Below are 18294 nucleotides of genomic sequence, written 5' to 3'. Positions count from 1 at the left end.
AATCTTTTCTTTTCCTTTGCTTGACAATATTCTGAAATGTAAATTTGCTGAAATTCTTAAAAAAATGAATAAGCTTTACAGGCAACATCTAGGCATCTCAATGTAGGTGCCCTTTGTAGAACTGTCCTCCACCACTGTTCCCTCTAAGCTGAGCAGGAATCCTCCACCTACAGTCTTGCCAGTGGGAGGTGCTGTTTCACTGTCACATTTTTAATAGTGAGGGACAGGAAAGCTCTGCAGGACTCCAGCAGGGCTGCCAAGAGACAGCCAGACCCAGGGCAGGGCCACTGCTACCACCGCCCCCCCCCCCCCCAGATCATCGCCACTGCTGCCCCCCTCTCCCCAGGATCGCCGCTACAACTGAGATACCTTGGGGCTGGCGGGCATCCCGAGGCCCCACCAGCGGAAGAATTCAGCACTGCTCTTCACTCCATGCCTGCCCTGCCCCTGCGGCTGCTTTTTTCCTCTTGTTGTGCATGCTTTGTTTCAAAACCGAGCGTACACCTGAGGGGAAAAGCAACCGCTCGGCATGGCGGTAGAGACGAGTGAAGAGCAGTGCTGGAAGGGGGCCTGGCACCAGAGTTCTCTCTCCTGCTCCTGTCAGGATGTGATCACTTGGGGCCTGTCAGGAGCAGGAGAGAGAGAGAGAGAAACCCCGGTGCTGGGCCCCCCTTGGAGGCTGGACCCGGGAAATTTTGCTCCCTCTGCCCTTCCTCTCGGCGGCCATGGACTCCAGGGAACCTTCCTATCTCTACAGATTGAAAACACAATATTGAAGCACCGCCCCCCACTGGCGGCAATACAGTTTGAGGACTCCTGCTCGGCTTAGAGGGAACAGTGCCCTCCTCTACCCAGGTGGAGCCCAGGCAGAGCCAGAAGTTATGCGGATACCACCAATATTCAGTGGCAGTACCCAGATCAGTCTCTGGGTAAGTTAGGACAGCAAAATATCTACTCTAACTTACCTGTATAGGTACCCGGGTCCTTGCACTGAATTTGGTGGTACCTGGATAACTTCTGGCAGCTGTTCTATCTGGATATTCAATGCTGATATCAGGTTATCAGCTGAGGCGGAATATCTGGGTCCAGATTTAAATGCTGCGATCAGTATTTGAATCTAGCGGGGGAGGGGGAGTTACATGGATAAATACAGTTTTCATGCCTTTTCCCCCATTTCGTATGTTTTCATGTGTTGTAATTTGCTTTTCTCTAGTTTCTTTGCTCACCTTTTGGGGAGAATTATGGCTGCTTTGCTCTATTGTTCCTTCCTTCTATTCCCTGTCTTCCAATTATTTCACTTCTTCCCCCAATGTGGTTATCTCTTTTTCTATCACTTCTTGGAGATGTATTTCCTCTTTTTTTTTTTTTTTTTGAGCCAGGTTTATAAAACCAACAGGGAGAGCATTTGCATCTAATGCCAGCTGCTTTCTTCACATCTGCTGCACACTTCCTGTTTGTAAAAGCAAGCCTATGGCCATAGCGGACACACTCATAAGCACATGCCTTCATTGCACCCCGAACCTATTAGCCTGTGGCCCAAGAAAAGTTGGAAGGAGCAGATCAAATCAGCCCTGGAGTTTATCTTTGGCCACAGACGTAGCTACGTGTCCTCTGCACGGTCTTCACTAGACACCAGGAATAACACTTTAGGCATTTGGGAGACAAAAACACTTTGTACCCCACTTTTTTCCACATGCATGCGCACTCAAAGTGACTTACAATGTACCGATAAGGTGATCGCCAGACCAGAAAAGTTAAAGGAAGAATGCAAAAAATTTGGCAGAAAAGAATGATATGCTGAGGGAAGCAGATATCGTATAATATATTCTTTCTCTGATTGTTTTCTGTAATATCATGTATTAAGCAAAAACATCAGTAGTTTGGAAATAACCTGCTTAAGGTGTCGTGTTTGAAATCCAAAGGGTTCTTTCCATGCATCTACAGATCCTGTGATTCCCCTGGTTCAGACTCTGCATTGCCAGTGGGTGCAGCTTGTGCCCTGGTGCCAGCAGGAGTCGACTACACTGGCATATGCATCAAAATGTCGAGAACAAATTCATCATGCATTGCATCATTCCAGTGCCACATCAGTATTCATCATGATCCACCTTCAGCTCAACCCACCACACCCCAAATAATTAGCTACTGATTTACTTCTGCTTGAAAGATCTAGTAACGTTCAATGAAATTTCTATGAAACTGTGGAAAGTTCCAACATAATTAGATGCTTCACATCATTTGAAACCAAGATTACACCCAGGATACTTGAGATATGGTTTATAAATATAACAGCATAATTTAGTTGTCAATCTGTAGGTAAATTTGTCTAGCTAACTTTATCTAGAAATATGTGGGCTGAATATCTGGTCTAAAGATAACATAACAGAATTTTCCATTTATATTTAGGGCTGCTCATCTTGGTGTATGCTTGCCACTTGACTAGACCAACAACAGCGGGGTGAGGGTCATATGCAGTGTGCAAACCCTCAAGACCACCAAGTAAACCAATGAGTGCACATGCGTTGACAATGTGTCTCATTGTGTGGTTGACCCTACAGAGGTAGAGCAGATCACCTCTGAAACACTGATATCATTTGTCAAATACACACTGGCCAAAACCTGACTGAAATCGATTTATCCATGATCACAATTGACATGGAGGATTGAAACCAGGTTGTACAAAGTCCAGAAGGGCATGTGTTTATAGAAGCCCAGACCAGATACATTCCACATATTTAAAAAGGTAGAACATGATTAAAAAGTGAGGTGAAGGAGGTTATTATAGTTAAAAGAACATCCTTCAGAAAATGGAATTAGGATCTGACTGAAGATAATAGGAAACAGCATAAGAATGCAAAGCGCTGATAAAGGCAAAGAGAGACTTTGGAAAGAAGCTTGCTTCAAAGGCAAAAACATGTAATAAAAACTTTTTTTAGGTACATTTGAAGCAAGAAATCACTAGAATCAGTTGGACCACTAGATGATCAAGGGGTAAAAAGGGCACTCAGGGAGGGCAAGGCCATAATGGAGAGATTAAATCAGGCCTTGACAAATTATAATTAAATCTAGGAGCCAGCCCAAAACTTAGGACCAGTAACTAAGATCTTTCTCGTATCTCTTTTCCCATCCTTCCAAAATTGTCCCCAGTGATTTTTTTTTGGGGGGGGGGGAGGGGTCAGAATCTCCTCCCAGATTACCAGTAGCTTCTTTACAAATTGACTTACTAAAATGTTTTTCCCCCCATTTTGTGCCTGTGAGCAAAGAAACTTTAGTAAATCAGTTCATTAAGTTGCCTCTGCTAATCAACTGCATAGTTAATAGTTTCCCTTCCCAAAGAATGCAGTCAGCTGCCACCCTCACAATAGCCTGGGTCCCCATCAGTTTCTCTCTTATACTCCTTTCCCACAGGCTTCACCCAGTCTGTCTGCCTCTCTTTCTATGTTTCAGTTTCCACATGCTATGGAACATATTTTTTGTGACTTTAGTGACCTGTTTTTCAAGACTCAGTTCGCAATCTAGTATAACTCCTAAGATTTTCAAATGGTCTGCTATCGGTTGCATTGTTCCATCTAGATCAATGGAAGGGATGATGTCTTTGCAGTGAGGTGATGTTAGTATTAGACATTGAGTTTTCTTCTTTGTTGAGTTTGAGCTTGAATGCTGTCACCTAGGATTGCATGATGTTAATTCTTGATTTGATCTTACATGTGATTTCTGTCAGGTCCTTTTTGAATGCGATATAAATTGTAACATTGTTGGCATAGATGAATGGGTTGACTCTGTTCGATTTTGTCTAGTAGTTGGAGTACTAGCACATGGTCGGCCTTGTCGAAGGTGCTCAACATATCAAATTGAAGTAGGAAGATTTTTCTGTCTTTGCAGATTTCCTTTCTGAAGTTAGCAAGTAATGTTATAAGTACCATTTCGGTACTGTGTTGTGGTCTGCATCATGACTGGGATTCGGGAAGGATTGAAAATTAATTTAAGCAGTCCATTAGTTGTTTGGTAACTATGACTTCCATGATTTTGGTCATGAGGGGTATAGAGGCTATGGGCCTATAATTTGTGATTATGCTTGTGCTTATCTTTTCATTTTTGGTTATGGGTATATAAGTACATAAGCATCGCCATGCTGGGACGGACCAAGGGTCCATCGAGCCCAGCACCCTGTCACCGACAGCGGCCAAAAGAACAAGCAATTTGTCCCACCTATCCTTGAAATACTGTGTTCCCTTGTCCATTCAATAGCATTCTATGGCTTTTTCCTCCAGGAAGCCGTCCAACCCTTTTTTGAAGTCCGCTAAGTTAACCACCTTAACCACCTTTTCCGGCAATGAATTCCAGAGTTTAAGTACGTGTTAAGTGAAGAAAAATTTCCTCCGATTTGTTTAAAAATTTTTTTTTTTTATTTATAACCATTTAAATTTTTACAAGCGATAAAACAACTTGCCGGAAATACAGAGAAAGTAATATATAAGAATTATTTCAGTCATGTAATTCTATTCTCTTCCTTAGACCACTAAACAGGGAAAGTGAAACAAGACAAGGAGATCAATTAAACAGTAAACAGAAAAAAAATTGGTATTAATCTGATTATCCCCAGATATTACTTTCTAATTCATTATTCCACATTGATCATCTGGTTGGCTTCTTCAAGGCCAGTACGGTGTATAGTCAAATCATTGAAAACATACTTATTGTCCAATATTACTTAGAAATAATACATCTGATTACATTCTTTCTCTTTTAAAAACCAGAAGTTATTTAACAATACATATACTTAAGTCTCTAATTCAAATCCCACTGATTAAAGTAATCCCAGTTTTCAAAGGCTTCACTCCTTTTAAAGTAATAATGAGGAAATATTTCTGAGGAAAACTTTAGGAGTCATACCAGGAACTCTGGGAAAAACAATAATCTCAATATTAATCATCTATAATAATATTCATTTTATTATTCAAAGTTTCTGGTCTATTATCATTTTCATAACCACTTATTACTCGTGTAGAATCATTTATTATATCAAATTTTCACTCTCAAAGGGTTCAGTTAAATTGTCCATGTAACTCTCTAATAAAATTATATCTGAAACAAAATTATTTACTGCCACCGTTAGGTCTTGAAGCGCCTTCCAGATGGTATTCAATGTACTCTCCACGGGAGCCAAAAACTCCAATTGATTTCTCTTAGGTTTTTAGGAGTGGTTCCGCCTATTCGGGTTCTGCTGTAAACGTCCTCCGTTTCAGCATATGCCTCTAACTCACTCCTCCACTCCTTTGGACATGGTGGTTGAATAATTCGGGAGCGATGGAGTTGTTTTTTCCAGGTCCAAGAGCGTCGACGCTCCTTCGCCAGCGCTAATCAAAGGACTCGCCAACCCTTTCATCTGTGGGCAGTTCATCGCGCAGCAGTCCCGCACTTGCTGCTCAGGGGACAAAACGCTGTCCATCGGCGACTGACCGCCGGTTGTCCCCTTCCTCTCAGTTAAGGTAACTGCAATTGCAGAGAGGAAATTTACGTAAAGAATACGAAACTTCAGAGGGCAGCTGGGCCGTTGGGCATACGAACTTCAGGTCGCCATCTTACCACTCTCCCAGTTTGGGACACTCTTTGTCTGGTTTCTCCTCAGAGGCCTCTCTGATATGGGTAACCCTTCAGCATAGCCCTCTGAGTCATTGAAACACAGAAGCCCCTCCACTACTACAAGGTGGTGTCCCTTCGGAGGGGTCCTCCGATTCATTTTAAATTTACCTCACTGCAGCTTCATCGCATGCCCCCTTGTCCTAGTATTTTTGGAAAGCGTAAACAGACGTTCCACATTGACCCATTCCATTCCACTCATTATCTTATAGACCTTTATCATATCTCCCCTCAGCCACCTTTTCTCCAAGCTGGAGCCCCAGCCTCTTCAGCCTATCCTGTTAGGTAAGCCATCCCATCCCCTGTATCATCTTTGTCGCCCTTCTCTACACCTTTTCCAATTCCACTATATCTTTTTTTAGGTGCGACCAGAATTGAACACAATACTCGAGGTGCGGTCAGCATTATGTTGCCTTTATTGGTTGGGAATAGAATGTGTGATAGCACGAATGTCAGGTGGGATGTGAGATGTATTATAAAGATTGTTGCAATGTCTTTTATTATGTAGCTTGAGCAGATGTCTAGCATGCAATGTTGACAGTTTCGAATGTTGGTCATTTGAATGTTGTCCATGTTCTGTCCGCAGTTATTTGTTCATCTAGATCATCTATAAAGCCCTCTAGTTTGGTTATTGTCTGTGTGAGACCCTTTCTTAGCTCAATAATCATGTCTTTAAAGTATTTGGCCAGTGAGGGTCGTTCATTGATGCGACAGTTTGTGTGTTTAACATACTGGTGATCATGCCCTATCCGGTCTTTCTAGAACTATAGAAGTCCTACCAGGAAGCTGATGTTAGCTTGGGTTATATAATAGAAATACAATAAATATAAACATTTGCATACAACTGTGAGAGTAGAAGAAATAATCAATTTGAGCCATTCTATTCATTATTTTATAGACCTCTATCATATCTCCATTTAGCCAGCTCCAAGCTGAACAGCCCTAATTTCATAGGAGAGTTGTCCCACCCCTTTATCATTTTGCCCTTCTCTGTACCTTTTCTAATTCCATTATATCTTTCTTTGAGATGTGGTGACCATACTCAAGTTGTGGTCGCACCATGGAACAATAGAGTGGTATTATGATATTCCTTTCCTAACATTTGCACTTCTGGCCATTACACACTGAGCATAGGATTTCAAAGTACTGTCTATGATGACTCCAAATTTGGAAATTAGTACTGTATAATTATAGTTTGGGTTATTCTTCCCTATGTGCATTAATTTACACTTTGCAGAAGCAAGAAGTAGGAAAGGTAGGCTCTTCTAAAAACCAGAGGAGACGTCTATAAAGAGAGAATTCTTTATTGCAAGCAAAGTGACAACGACTCAAAACAGCACCTTCTTCAGGAGTCTAAAACATAAGATTTATAAAAACACAAAAACAAATAATCAAAGTATGCCTAATACCATAGATAGGAAAACATATCTTTGTAATAAAAATATATAGGAATTAAAAACATAAATATCAAAACATCAACAGAAATAATAATTTTTTTTTATATATATATAAACAAACAAATCAATATAAATTTATCCACAAATAAATGTATAACATGATAACAGCATATGGACATATGATAATAAAAATATATTATATGCAACAGATATATATGAATAACTATAAAACTCATAATTAAAAAAGTATATATATATGTATACACATGTTACATAAATTGACTAATACAACAATGTAAAATTTACACTTTGCCACAGTTCCTGGAAAGCAGATAAAATGAGGTGGGTGGGCGTGTATGTATGTGAGGTTGGGGGAAGGGCTGGTATCAGGCATGAATTCTCATGCCCAGATAATTAAAAGCCCCATGCTGTTCCAAACAGTGCTCTAAAAATACGGGCCTATAATTTGTGATTATGCTCGTACTTCTGTTTTCATTTTTGGGTACAGGTGTCAGCATTTTGTTGCCTTTATCTGTTGGAAATAGAATGTGTGATAGCGCTGGAACAGAGTAGGGCTTTACTGCCATTATTATCAGAGATAATAGCATGCAAAGTTATGCGTGCTATTATCTGATCATAGCGTAAAAGTGTCAAATACTGTCAAAAGACCAAACCTGTCAAACTCAAGGGCTGGAAGTCTGTGGGACCACCAGACCCCCTGAAACAGCAAGACCCTGGTGGCCTAGTGCTCCCACCGAACCCCCACCCAAGCTAGCGACATGGGGGCTGGAGGTCCGTCAACCTCCAGTCCCCCCAACCCCCCTGACACAGGTTCATGGGGCACCTAGCCATGCCCAGTGTATCCTGGGATGCACTGGGTGGGGCTTCACCACCATATAAAGGAGAAATTCCCTTATATGGTGTTGAAGCCCCACACAGTGCATCCCAGAATGCACTGGGCAGGGCTGGGTGCTGCCATTTTCAAGGCTGTACTACTCCCTCCTCCAACACTTTAAGGTACATGGGGTGCGGGGATGAGGGCCGCTAGACCACTAGATTAGGGAGGGCTTAGTTTGTGGCCTACTGGGCCACCAGGGCTTTTTTGGGGGAGTGCGAGGGGGGGTTAGGGGGCTGGAGATCCACTGAATCTCCAGCCCCCCATGAACTTGTGTTGGGGACCCCGTGTCTCTGGCTTGGGCTGGAGGGATCGGAGTGCCTGAGGGGATGGGCTGATGCATGGGGTTTATATTGGGGAGGAGTGGGGGGCCTGCTAGCATGCAAATACATGCTGGACAGGGCTCACCATTCCTCCCCAATGGTCTGCAAACCCTAATACCAGCTCCTAGCTGGCATAGGGTTTCCCACGGACAGTGCACCAATGTTTGGTGTGCTGCCCGCTTATCACTGGGGAGGAATATGTTTAGCATGCATTTGCATGTTACTTGCGGTAAGAGCCCTTTTTAGCATGCAATTGTCAGGGCCGCCAAGAGGGGGGGACAGGGGTACAAAAGTCCCCGGGCCCGGGCCTCCCTCCATCACTCCCAGCACTAACCTTAAATGCCTCCTTTCACCACATTCGCAGCAGCAGGGCAGGCCACTCCTTCCTTCCGTGTCCCACCCTCGCCTGACATAACGTCCGCGAGGGCGGGGCACGGAAAGAAGGAGAGGTCTGCCCTGCTGCTGCTTGCTGCAAACGTGCTGCAAGGAGGCGTTTAAGGTTAGTGCAGAGCCCGGCCCGGTAGCGGGTGGAGGGAGAGCCAGCGACCTCGGGTGGGGGGGCTTGGTGGCGACGACGACCTCGGGTGGTGGGGGGGCCCGGAGGCGGCCTTGTCCAGGGCCCGGCTCTGGCTCTCGGGCGGCCCTGGCAATTGTTTGCTACTTGTGCTCAGAGCTCATGAGTGTGTTGTTTCACGCTGTCTGATAATGGGGCGGTAGTAAACACAGGTGCTAGTATGACGCTAATAGCCTCGTCTTATCATCAGCCCATGGCCCTATCCCCTCATCCAGCATGGGCTATCTGTTACCAGGGAAACAAATGCAAGGAGTAAGACACTGCAAGGCCTGTGAGAGCATGCAGGATAAAAGGCCTTGCACTGATTCTATCTCCCATTGTTGCAGCTTCTCACTGCCACTCAGAAACCCTGATGACTCCCTTAAGAGCATGACAGAGGCCCCCTAACCTCCCCCTCCCCCATCACTGCTTGGCGTAGTGGTGTTTCTGTATGACTGACCAACATTGAGTATCGGCTCGGCACTGATTGACCAAAATTAGTCCATACCCCAGGATTGCCCCACCCCCTCCCCAGTGACACCTCTTTTTGGGTGGATAAATTTGTCTGGGAAACACTTTGGTTGGTGGGGAAAGGAGGGAAGAAGGAATTGTAAACATCAGGATTTTCAAAAGTTAGACCAATCATTTGAATATTGATCCCATAGTAAAGGATAAAGGTAAATTAGCCCATCGAGGCTGCTCATGTCTTACTTCCTCTGTTCTGAGTTTCTCCCTAAAATTTTGCTAACTCTTCAGAAAGTGAATGTGGAAATGAGAAGACTATAAAAACTTACTTCTATCAATAAAAATAGGGATGTACTTTTGTTTTAAAAAGCAGAAATCTGAGAAATCTCCATTAAATTTTTCTTTTTATCACTGCCAGTTCTAGTGCACATTATTTTCGAATAGCACACACTAAAACTGAAACAAAACATTTTTCATGCAGTGAAGACAGCCACCCCCCCCCCCCCAAACCCCCCCCCCCCCCCCCAAAAAAAAAAGAAGCATTGAGCTTATATCCCTAATAAAAAGTACCCTCAAACTCTGCAACCGGTTTATGGACAATATTTTCACTTTTCAGACCCTGCTATCCCGAATGGCATGGAATGCTATTCTTGTCTCAGCTTTTCAGAGGAACGGTGCTCATCACAGAAAACTGAGAAAATTAAGTGCGCAGGTGACATGACACGCTGCTATGAGGGAAACGTGATAGTATCAGTAGATGATGGTAAGTGTCATGCAGTCACTGTAGCTCTGCTTTCATTCATGTTTTGTGAAGATCTAGAAATCACAGGCTCTGTATCTTTGCGCCAGCCTTCAAGCCATCCAGTCACAGAGGTGATAGGCTATGTACCCTGTCAGGTGAAAGGCTTTATATTCTTGTGACCATCACCTGAGCCCAAGGGTGTACTGACCATTCGGGCAACCGGGCAGTGTCTGAGGGCCCAGAGGCTCTGCCCAGTTGCCTGCCGCCGCTGCAGCAGCATATTGCAGCCCTCCCCGGTCCTACCTTGAAAGGTCTGTGGGGGCAGGAAAGAATCCCACTCTTTCCTGCCTGCTGCCGCTTCCCTGCATGATGACAAGCCGGTACCTCCGTGTTTTAACTATTTATTTATTTAGATTTTGCTCACACCTTTTTCAGTAGTAGTTCAAGGTGAGTTACATTCATGTACACTGAGCATTTTTCTGTTCCTAGAGGGCTCACAATCAAATTTTGTACCTGAGGCAATGGAGGGTTAAGTGATTTGCCCAAGATCACAAGCAGCAGCAGCACTACTACTGCGGAAAGTTTTGACAGCCATTTTGAAAAACACTAGCTGCCGCCAGTAGCGATAGTGGACAGGAAAGAGTGGGGTTCTTTCCTGCCCCCAAAGAAGCCAGACCACCAGGCCCTTCAAGTTAGGACCAGGGAAGGTGGCAGTGGCGGTGTGGGAGGGGGCGGCAGTACAGCAGTGGGGCAGCGGGCAGTGGCTGGGGGGCTCCCAATGACCATTACTGCCCGTGGGCCCTGACTTCTGTCAGTCCAGCCCTGCCTGAGCCATCCAGTGCCACCTTTAAATCTAGACTGAAAGTCCACCTCTTTAACATTGCTTTTGACGCGTAACCACTCACCTCCACCTACCCTCCTCTCCTTCTTCCTGTACACATTAATTGATTTGATTTGCTTACTTTATTTTTGTCTGTTAGATTGTAAGCTCTTTGAGCAGGGACTGTCTTTCTTCTATGTTTGTGCAGCCCTGCGTACGCCTTGTAGCGCTATAAAAATGCTAAATAGTAGTAGTAGTAGAAGTGTAAGGCTGTGCATACCTGTACCAGTCCCTAAGAGAGCAAGTCTACAACTGGACTCCTCCATTTAGACCTCTCTCCTGAAGATAAGTGGTGAGAGCTTATTTTATAACGGCATTTGGGTGTCCAGATTCTTCAGAAACAGACAGGCAGATGGTCTGCAAGATCCAGAACAGCAGAAAAGAAGAGCAGACCCACATGATGACATTAGACAAAATGTATTCAACGCAGACGTTTAAAAACTAAACAACTTCTCTCTAACCTCCCAACGTGGCCATGTTTTGCCCTCTCTAGGGCTGTGTCAGGGGCTTAACATAAGCCAGTAGGAGCTATTCAATGTTTTTCCTGTATGGCGGACACAAGGCAGCATACAAGTTTTAAGCTCCCAAGGAGCAGGCTGTTCCTCTCAATGCAAATACAGCCTATTCTTCTTCTTTGCTGCTGTCCAGTTTCCTTTACAGAATACTAACCTAGCCCAGTATTACATTTTGACTTCAATATTGTAAGGACACAGCGCAGTGATGAGTCTGATTTTATTTTTTTTGTTTATTGTATATATTTGTGGTTGATGTGGGGGTTTTTTAAATCATGTGTGTTTATTTGTGCTCTGTTCTGGATATGAGCGGTATATAAATGTTAATAAATTAAACTTATATACCCCGTAGTTACACGAACCATAGATCTGGCAGAACTGTGGATGTGTAAATGCAGCCTGGACACACACAACTTACAGTGTTCTGTAAAATGTGTGTAAGTGGGAGCCCCCTCCCCCATGTTGGGCAGACTGAATGGACCGTACAGGTCTTTATGTGCCGTCATTTACTATGTCTAATTTCTTCAAATTTTCAAAGGTTGACCCGAAGAAACATCAATCACCATCAAACTGTTCTATGTGTGGTTTCTTAATATATATCCAATTTCTTTTGGTATTATTTAATAAAAGAGAATATTACTTTTCAGTGTTTTAAATAGTATAGCAGCTATTATCTGTTGTTATAAAGCTGAGAATAGGGCACACCAACACCTGTTTTGCCGTCAGGGCTTTTTCAAGGTATCACCCTAAAATAAAATAGAACAAACCCAAGAAACTGTCAAACCCTATTGCTGAAAAAGATTTTCTAAATAAATTCACATCTTATAGGTCAATTACCTTTAGGTTTCGAAAGCAAGTATCCAGAGCTTAAAACTCCAGCTGCCAACATGGCTGCGGCGTTTTTTCGATAGCTTTTTAAAGGGAATATCACATGACCCTACCAGCCAATAGCAGAGCCGGTCAAATCAAAGATAGCCATTCAATCTCTCTATTGAGTCCATACGGCTCTACAGCGTTCAATTTAAAAATCCAGTTTTGCTCTTTATAGTTCTTAGATTCAGTAATACTATTGAGTTTCATATTGCTCATGATTATATTACTAATAAACCAATAATACGATTGAGGACATTATTTTGGAGTGTCATTTACTTTGTTACATGTCTATATCCCCTTCCATTTACATGCTATGTAAGTGATGCGTATCATTCTAGAACAGTACTGTGGTGCCCACTTGGACTTGGCACACGTGTGGGTAAGTGCACACTTGCATATGTAAGTGCTAGTAACAGGAGCGAACTGACAGTGATCTCGGACCTTGGGCAATAAGGGTAATGGGCCCCTAACCATCTATCAAAAGAGATGGAAGCTAGGGGAGATTGGGCCTCCTGCTGCTGTGGGCCCTCGGGCCAGGGGCGTAGCCAGACTTCGGCGGGAGGGGGGGGTCCAGAGCCTGAGGTAAGGGTGCACATTTTAGTCCCCTCCCGGCGCCGCCGCCCCTTCCCCGTCCCTTTCGACCCCCTCTCCCGCCATTGACAACCCTCCCCCGCCAGGTACTTTGTCCCCTTCAGCGCTGGTCTCCGAGTCCGGCGCATTCGCTGATCCAGAATCCAGATCAGCAATGTGCCAGAGACTGGCACCGAAGAGGACTTCAGCTGGCGGGGGTTGGGGATCCCCCGCCAGCAAAGGTACCTGACGGTGGCGGCGGGCGGATTGTCAGCGGCAGGAGGGGGGTTGAATGTGGCGGAGGAGGGGTGGAGGGGTGTAAAAGCAGGAGGGCCAGGGCTAAATCTGCGGGGGCCCGTGCCCCTGTGGCCACACCTAGCTACGCCCCTGCCTTGGGCACCACCCTATTGTTTCAATACTCAGTCCGCTGCTCCTGGCTAGTATTCATGTGTACAAAGGGTGTGTAAATGCAGGCACCTAAAAGTTCACTTGACTAACAAACCAGTGCTGTTATTTTCTCACAGATAACGCTTCGAAACCAATCTACATCAAGACCTGTGCCCTGAACGACAGCTGCACTGCCAGCTATTCTTTGCTTATTAAACACGCAATGATTAGGCAGCAAGGTTCCTGCTGCTCTGGAAGGTATTGCAATGGACCGCTCTCTAGTACTGTGTCAACCACTACTACCAAAATAACGTCCAAATCCAACTCCCAAGTCCCTTGTTCGTCCCTGTCTCGCCTCTCCTTGATGCTGGGTATTCTAATAGTTACTGTAGTGCTGTGAGTGAGCAGTGAGGAGAGGTACAGATGTAGTTTACCATTAGGGATGTACAAGGGCAACAATTTGGGGTTCGTTTTCAGATTTTTCAAACTTTTTTTCCCCCAATTGTCAGTGTTTTTCTTTTTTTCAGATTGTAGCAGACAATTTCAATAGAAAATTTCGAAACATGTACTAGAACATTTTAACACGTACAAATTGGTTTTTCATACATCAGTTTTAACATGCACTTGATAAAGTTAATGCACATTAACAAAACCATGTCCCTAGCTTCCATCCATGACTATTCGTGTTGTGAAGCTGTACCAACTACTTCTGGTCTGGCCTTTGACTTTTAAATTTTGTGGAGCCAGTTTGTTTGTATCTTGGCTTGGCCCACATGTATCCTGCAGGCATCAGCTGATACTCAATCTCCTATACACGTGCAGTGTGACATACCTGGGTTCATAATCACATCAAATCAAAGCTATGTAGTTATTTAAAGACATGCTGGACAACTTCTAAGTAGTCCACAGTCGTTTCTGTACATGGGCCTGCAAGCACATGTCCAATGGGAAAGTCCCTGCAGAGTTTCCCTTTGAAAATTTGCTGGGCCAGCTGGTGCTGTGGCTACATTATGAACCATGGAATTTGTACTGCTTTGCGATAGCTAAAAAGTCCATGCATCAGACCAAGTCCCGGAATTTCAAAATCCTCATGCGTTGTTGGTCATCTCCTCCTTCTCCCTACCTCTGACGCCCCTCCCACGCATTTTTCAGCTGTGAATTAGCATGGGTACTTTTGCCTGTAGAAGAAAGAGACTATTTTCAGTCCTTGGTAAGATGCAAGTGTCTAAAGTTCCTAAATTTAAGTGCCTGCTTTTTTTTTTAAACTATGAATTAATATATGTGTCTAAAAAGTGGGTGGAACCAGGGGAAGGTTCAAGCCTAGGCAACAAAATTAGGTGTGCAGCCCTAGGCTTCTAATTTAGGGGTCTAAAATTAAAGCTAGGATAAAGATATGGAGCATGATATTTTTTATTTTTGTAGTGCCGGTGTTTACCCAGTGGTAATCGGGCAGTGCTGCACATTGCCTGGTTATCGTGGGAGCCCTTACTGCCACCTCAATGGGTGGCGGTACGTGCACCCCCTCAAAATGGTTGCGCGTAGGGTTACCATATGGCTCCAGAAAAAAGAGGGCACATTGATCCAGTTCGGGCTTTACTTCCATTGAAAGCAATGGAAGTAGAATCCGGACTGGCTCAATCTATCCTCCTTTTTGTGGAGCTATGTGGTAACCCTAGACTCGCGTGGCAAATGGTTCACTTACTGCACAACCATTTCTTTAAAAAAAAATGACAGCCATTAACCTGCTGCAGTAAAAAGGGACCTCAGCGCATGTAAAAAAGCACAAACTGACGCTAGTGCAGGCCCCCTTGTACCGCAGCTTAGTAAAACGGGCCCTGAGAGAAGTAAAATTTTTTTGGAGAGAATAGTCTGTGAGATGATAATTAGTTTAATGTAACCAGAATAAAATATATATCTTACTTGACACTGGGAGCTCTGGAGAGGCTCTGGGGGTTAGTGCTGTGCCTGTGGTGGGTCTGCCACGGAGATCACATTGCAGATGCGACCCATGGATTCTGGATCGGCCCATGATTAAGGGAAGCTGTGAGGGAGCCAGGAAAGGCTGGTACGAGAGTTCTCGGACCTATGGAGGCTTGCTGGGTGCCTGGGATCGTTGTACATGTGTGCGGCAATGGGGAGGTGCAGTGATGTCATTGGCTATGTCGCACGTACATACGTGCTAGGGAAAAATGCCCGATGGCTCCAGAGGTGTACTGGAGCCTCGGGAACGCTGCACCACCAATTATTTAGTTAAAAATATAGTGGGGGTTGTTTGTTGACCCAGAAAGGGTCTGATTTATGTCAGCCTCACTTATTTAATTGGCATGATCGCGCATGCGCGAACACATGCATTTATGGTGCACTTTTAATAAATTGAAGCCCAGAGCTTGCTGGGAAGAGTTGGGGGGGCTGTCTTTGGTGACCCGGGTGACCCTCAAATGGTGCAAAAAATCATGCATGCGCAGTGAGGTCTAAGGAGACTGGCACTTAAAAACAAATAAATATTAAAATTTAAAAGTGTTTATAAGGGTTTTGGTATAAGAATTCAGGCGTGGGAAACCTGTATATCTGTGCTATGGGTTTGCTTAGGTCTTGTTTGCTTGCAAATTGGTCCATTGTGACAGAGTTCTATTTTGGTATCTGAAGGTCTAATTGAATGCAAAGTTTTACATAATACACCTTAGAGCACTGCTCTGATTTGAATTACATAGTTTAAATTTAAAAACAAAGGTTTTAAGTAATATTTTAAATTAAAATAGTGTAATGGAATGTTAGTGTGAAGCTGAGTGTTTGAAAGGAGCTCTCTGATTGGCTGCACTGCTAAAGAAAGGAACCTAACAAGAAACAATTGGTGAGAGAGGAACAGAAGACATCAGAAAGAGAAGAGGTGTTTCTTGAGATGTCTGCTCGAGAGAGTGGAAAGTGAGGAATAAATGTAAAAGTTTGAATGGGATAATAAAGAAACGTTTGTATTTGAAGCAACAGAGAATATTTAAAGCCTGAGAAGAGGTTTTATTTAATTTTGGAGAAGAAACAGTTAACATTTATCAGAAACCTAATTTGGTGGGGAATTTGATTATAACTTTGAATCAGTGGCATACCAAGGGGGGGGGGCAGTGGGGGCGGTCTGCCCCGGGTGCACGCCGCTGGGGGGGGTGCCGCAGCGCGTGCCTGTCTGCTCCCAGTTCGCTATACTCGCTAAATTCTCTCATTCGCTGCAGCTCCCTCCTTCTGCTCCGGAACAGGTTACTTCCTGTTCCGGGGCAGAGGGAGGGAGCTGCAGCGAACAAGAGAATTTAGCAAGCGTAGCGAACTGGGAGCAGACAAGCCCGCGCTGCGGCACACCCCCCCAGCGGCGTGCACCCGGGGGGGGTGTCATTTTGTGGGGGGGGGCACGCTGCACCCGGGGAGCGGCGCATCGGCGATCCGCCCCGGGTGCCATCGAGGCTAGGAACGCCACTGCTTTGAATAAAAGAAATATATTTTTGACAGATTAATTCTGTGTGTGTGTTCAAAGAGAAGAAGGACACTTTGGGAAAACTGAAGATATTATATAAGGATCTCATATAGTATTTTCTCCATTGAGATTCAGAATCTGAATCCACAATAAGTCACTTTTAAATACAAGAAAGGCAAATGAGGATTTATGAAAAGATAATACCTCTTATACCATTTGAGAGTGAATGGAAGTGTAATGTATGTAATTGAGGGGCCCTTTTACTAAGCCAAGGTAGGCTGTACATGTGTGCAGCATACTCCAAAATGCAACTACCGCCAGGCCAGCACGCCCTCTTGGCTGTAATTTCAGATTTGGCGTGTGCCCATAATGCCTGGATGAATTATTTATTTCCTCCTATGCCTCCTTGGTGATGTTAAGGGCTCAGGTCATAAGTACATAAGTAAGTATATAAGTAATGCCACACTGGGAAAAGACCAAAGGTCCATCGAGCCCAGCATCCTGTCCATGATAGCGGCCAATCCAGGCCAAGGGCACCTGGCAAGCTTCCCAAACGTACAAACATTCTATACATTTTATTGTGGATTTTTCCCAAGTCCATTTAGTAGTGGTTTATGGACTTGTCCTTTAGGAAACCGTCTAACCCCTTTTTAAACTCTGCTAAGATAACCGCCTTCACCACGTTCTCCGGCAACGAATTCCAGAGTTTAATTATGTGTTGGGTCAGTTTTGGGTGTGTGCTGATTTCATTTTTAGCGCAGGCCCTCTTCCCATCCCATTAAAAAAAACAAAAAAACATTTTTTGTAGATGCAGTAAAACCTGGCCTGGCACGCACCCAATACACGTGCATACACTACCGCAGGCCATTTTTTACCACAGCTTAGTAAAAGGACCCCAAAGTGAAAATGGAACTTCATTGAACTGCCTGCAGATGGGAAGGGGACTTGCTCTCAGCAGACAGGTTAAGGAAAAATAAAAAAACTACAGTTAGGAACTCAGGAATCCAGTTTTATTTTATTTTATGAGATTTTACAGTATAGGTTCCTGTGACAGGCAGACATATATATAAATTTATACACACTGAAGGAAGCAGATTTTTCCCTATTATTTTTATTTGAAGGAAAGGTTTAAGGAGAAGATGTGTTGTCACCCAAAACAGATGAATAAATGAAATCAAGCGAGCCTGAAGATAAAGATAAGTAAAAAAAAAGAAGAAAACGTTACAAAGGACTTTAGGACTTATTAAAGAATACACACATTTACATTTACACATATACTTACCTTGAAGAATCTGGGACCTGGAACAGAGAAAGAGAAATGTATTAAAATTTTTAAATTTTTAGTGAAATACAAATTGAGGAAATAGACTGCAATTTATACTTACTTTTTAAGTATACCCTGTAAGAAAAAGGAAAAGATTTTATTGAAATGTGAATTCATTAGATTTATTAATTTAAACTGTCTAAAACTGGTATAATATTCACCTGAGTGTTCTGTGTGAATAATAATACATTTGTGAAAGAAAGAGAATTAGAATTGTAATATCTGGATCCAGTAGGTAGAATTTTAATTATTTATTGTGCTCTTTTAAGATTTTTA

General features: G+C 43.7%; 1 protein-coding gene across 6 annotated transcripts in view; it reads left to right on the top strand.

Moving 5' to 3' along the window:
- LOC115476620 (ly6/PLAUR domain-containing protein 5-like) overlaps positions 1-18087 on the top strand; it is a 62376-nt gene extending 44289 nt beyond the window's left edge. For 5 of the 6 annotated variants that reach the window (XM_030213093.1, XM_030213095.1, XM_030213097.1 and 2 more), the window contains 2 exons: positions 9890-10036; positions 13375-16326. In XM_030213093.1, coding sequence (XP_030068953.1) covers positions 9890-10036; positions 13375-13637 — 410 coding nt within the window. In that variant the 3' untranslated portion in view covers positions 13638-16326. Of the gene's footprint in view, positions 1-9889; positions 10037-13374; positions 16327-17815 lie in introns of those variants that run through there. The other variant, XM_030213096.1, reaches the window with a different exon arrangement.
- The last annotated feature ends 207 nt before the right edge of the window (positions 18088-18294 follow it).

Source organism: Microcaecilia unicolor, chromosome 8, assembly GCF_901765095.1.
Source record: "Microcaecilia unicolor chromosome 8, aMicUni1.1, whole genome shotgun sequence".
NCBI lineage: Eukaryota > Metazoa > Chordata > Amphibia > Gymnophiona > Siphonopidae > Microcaecilia > Microcaecilia unicolor.
Note: the sequence above shows the minus strand (reverse complement) of the source record. Positions and strands in the feature narration are given on the sequence as shown.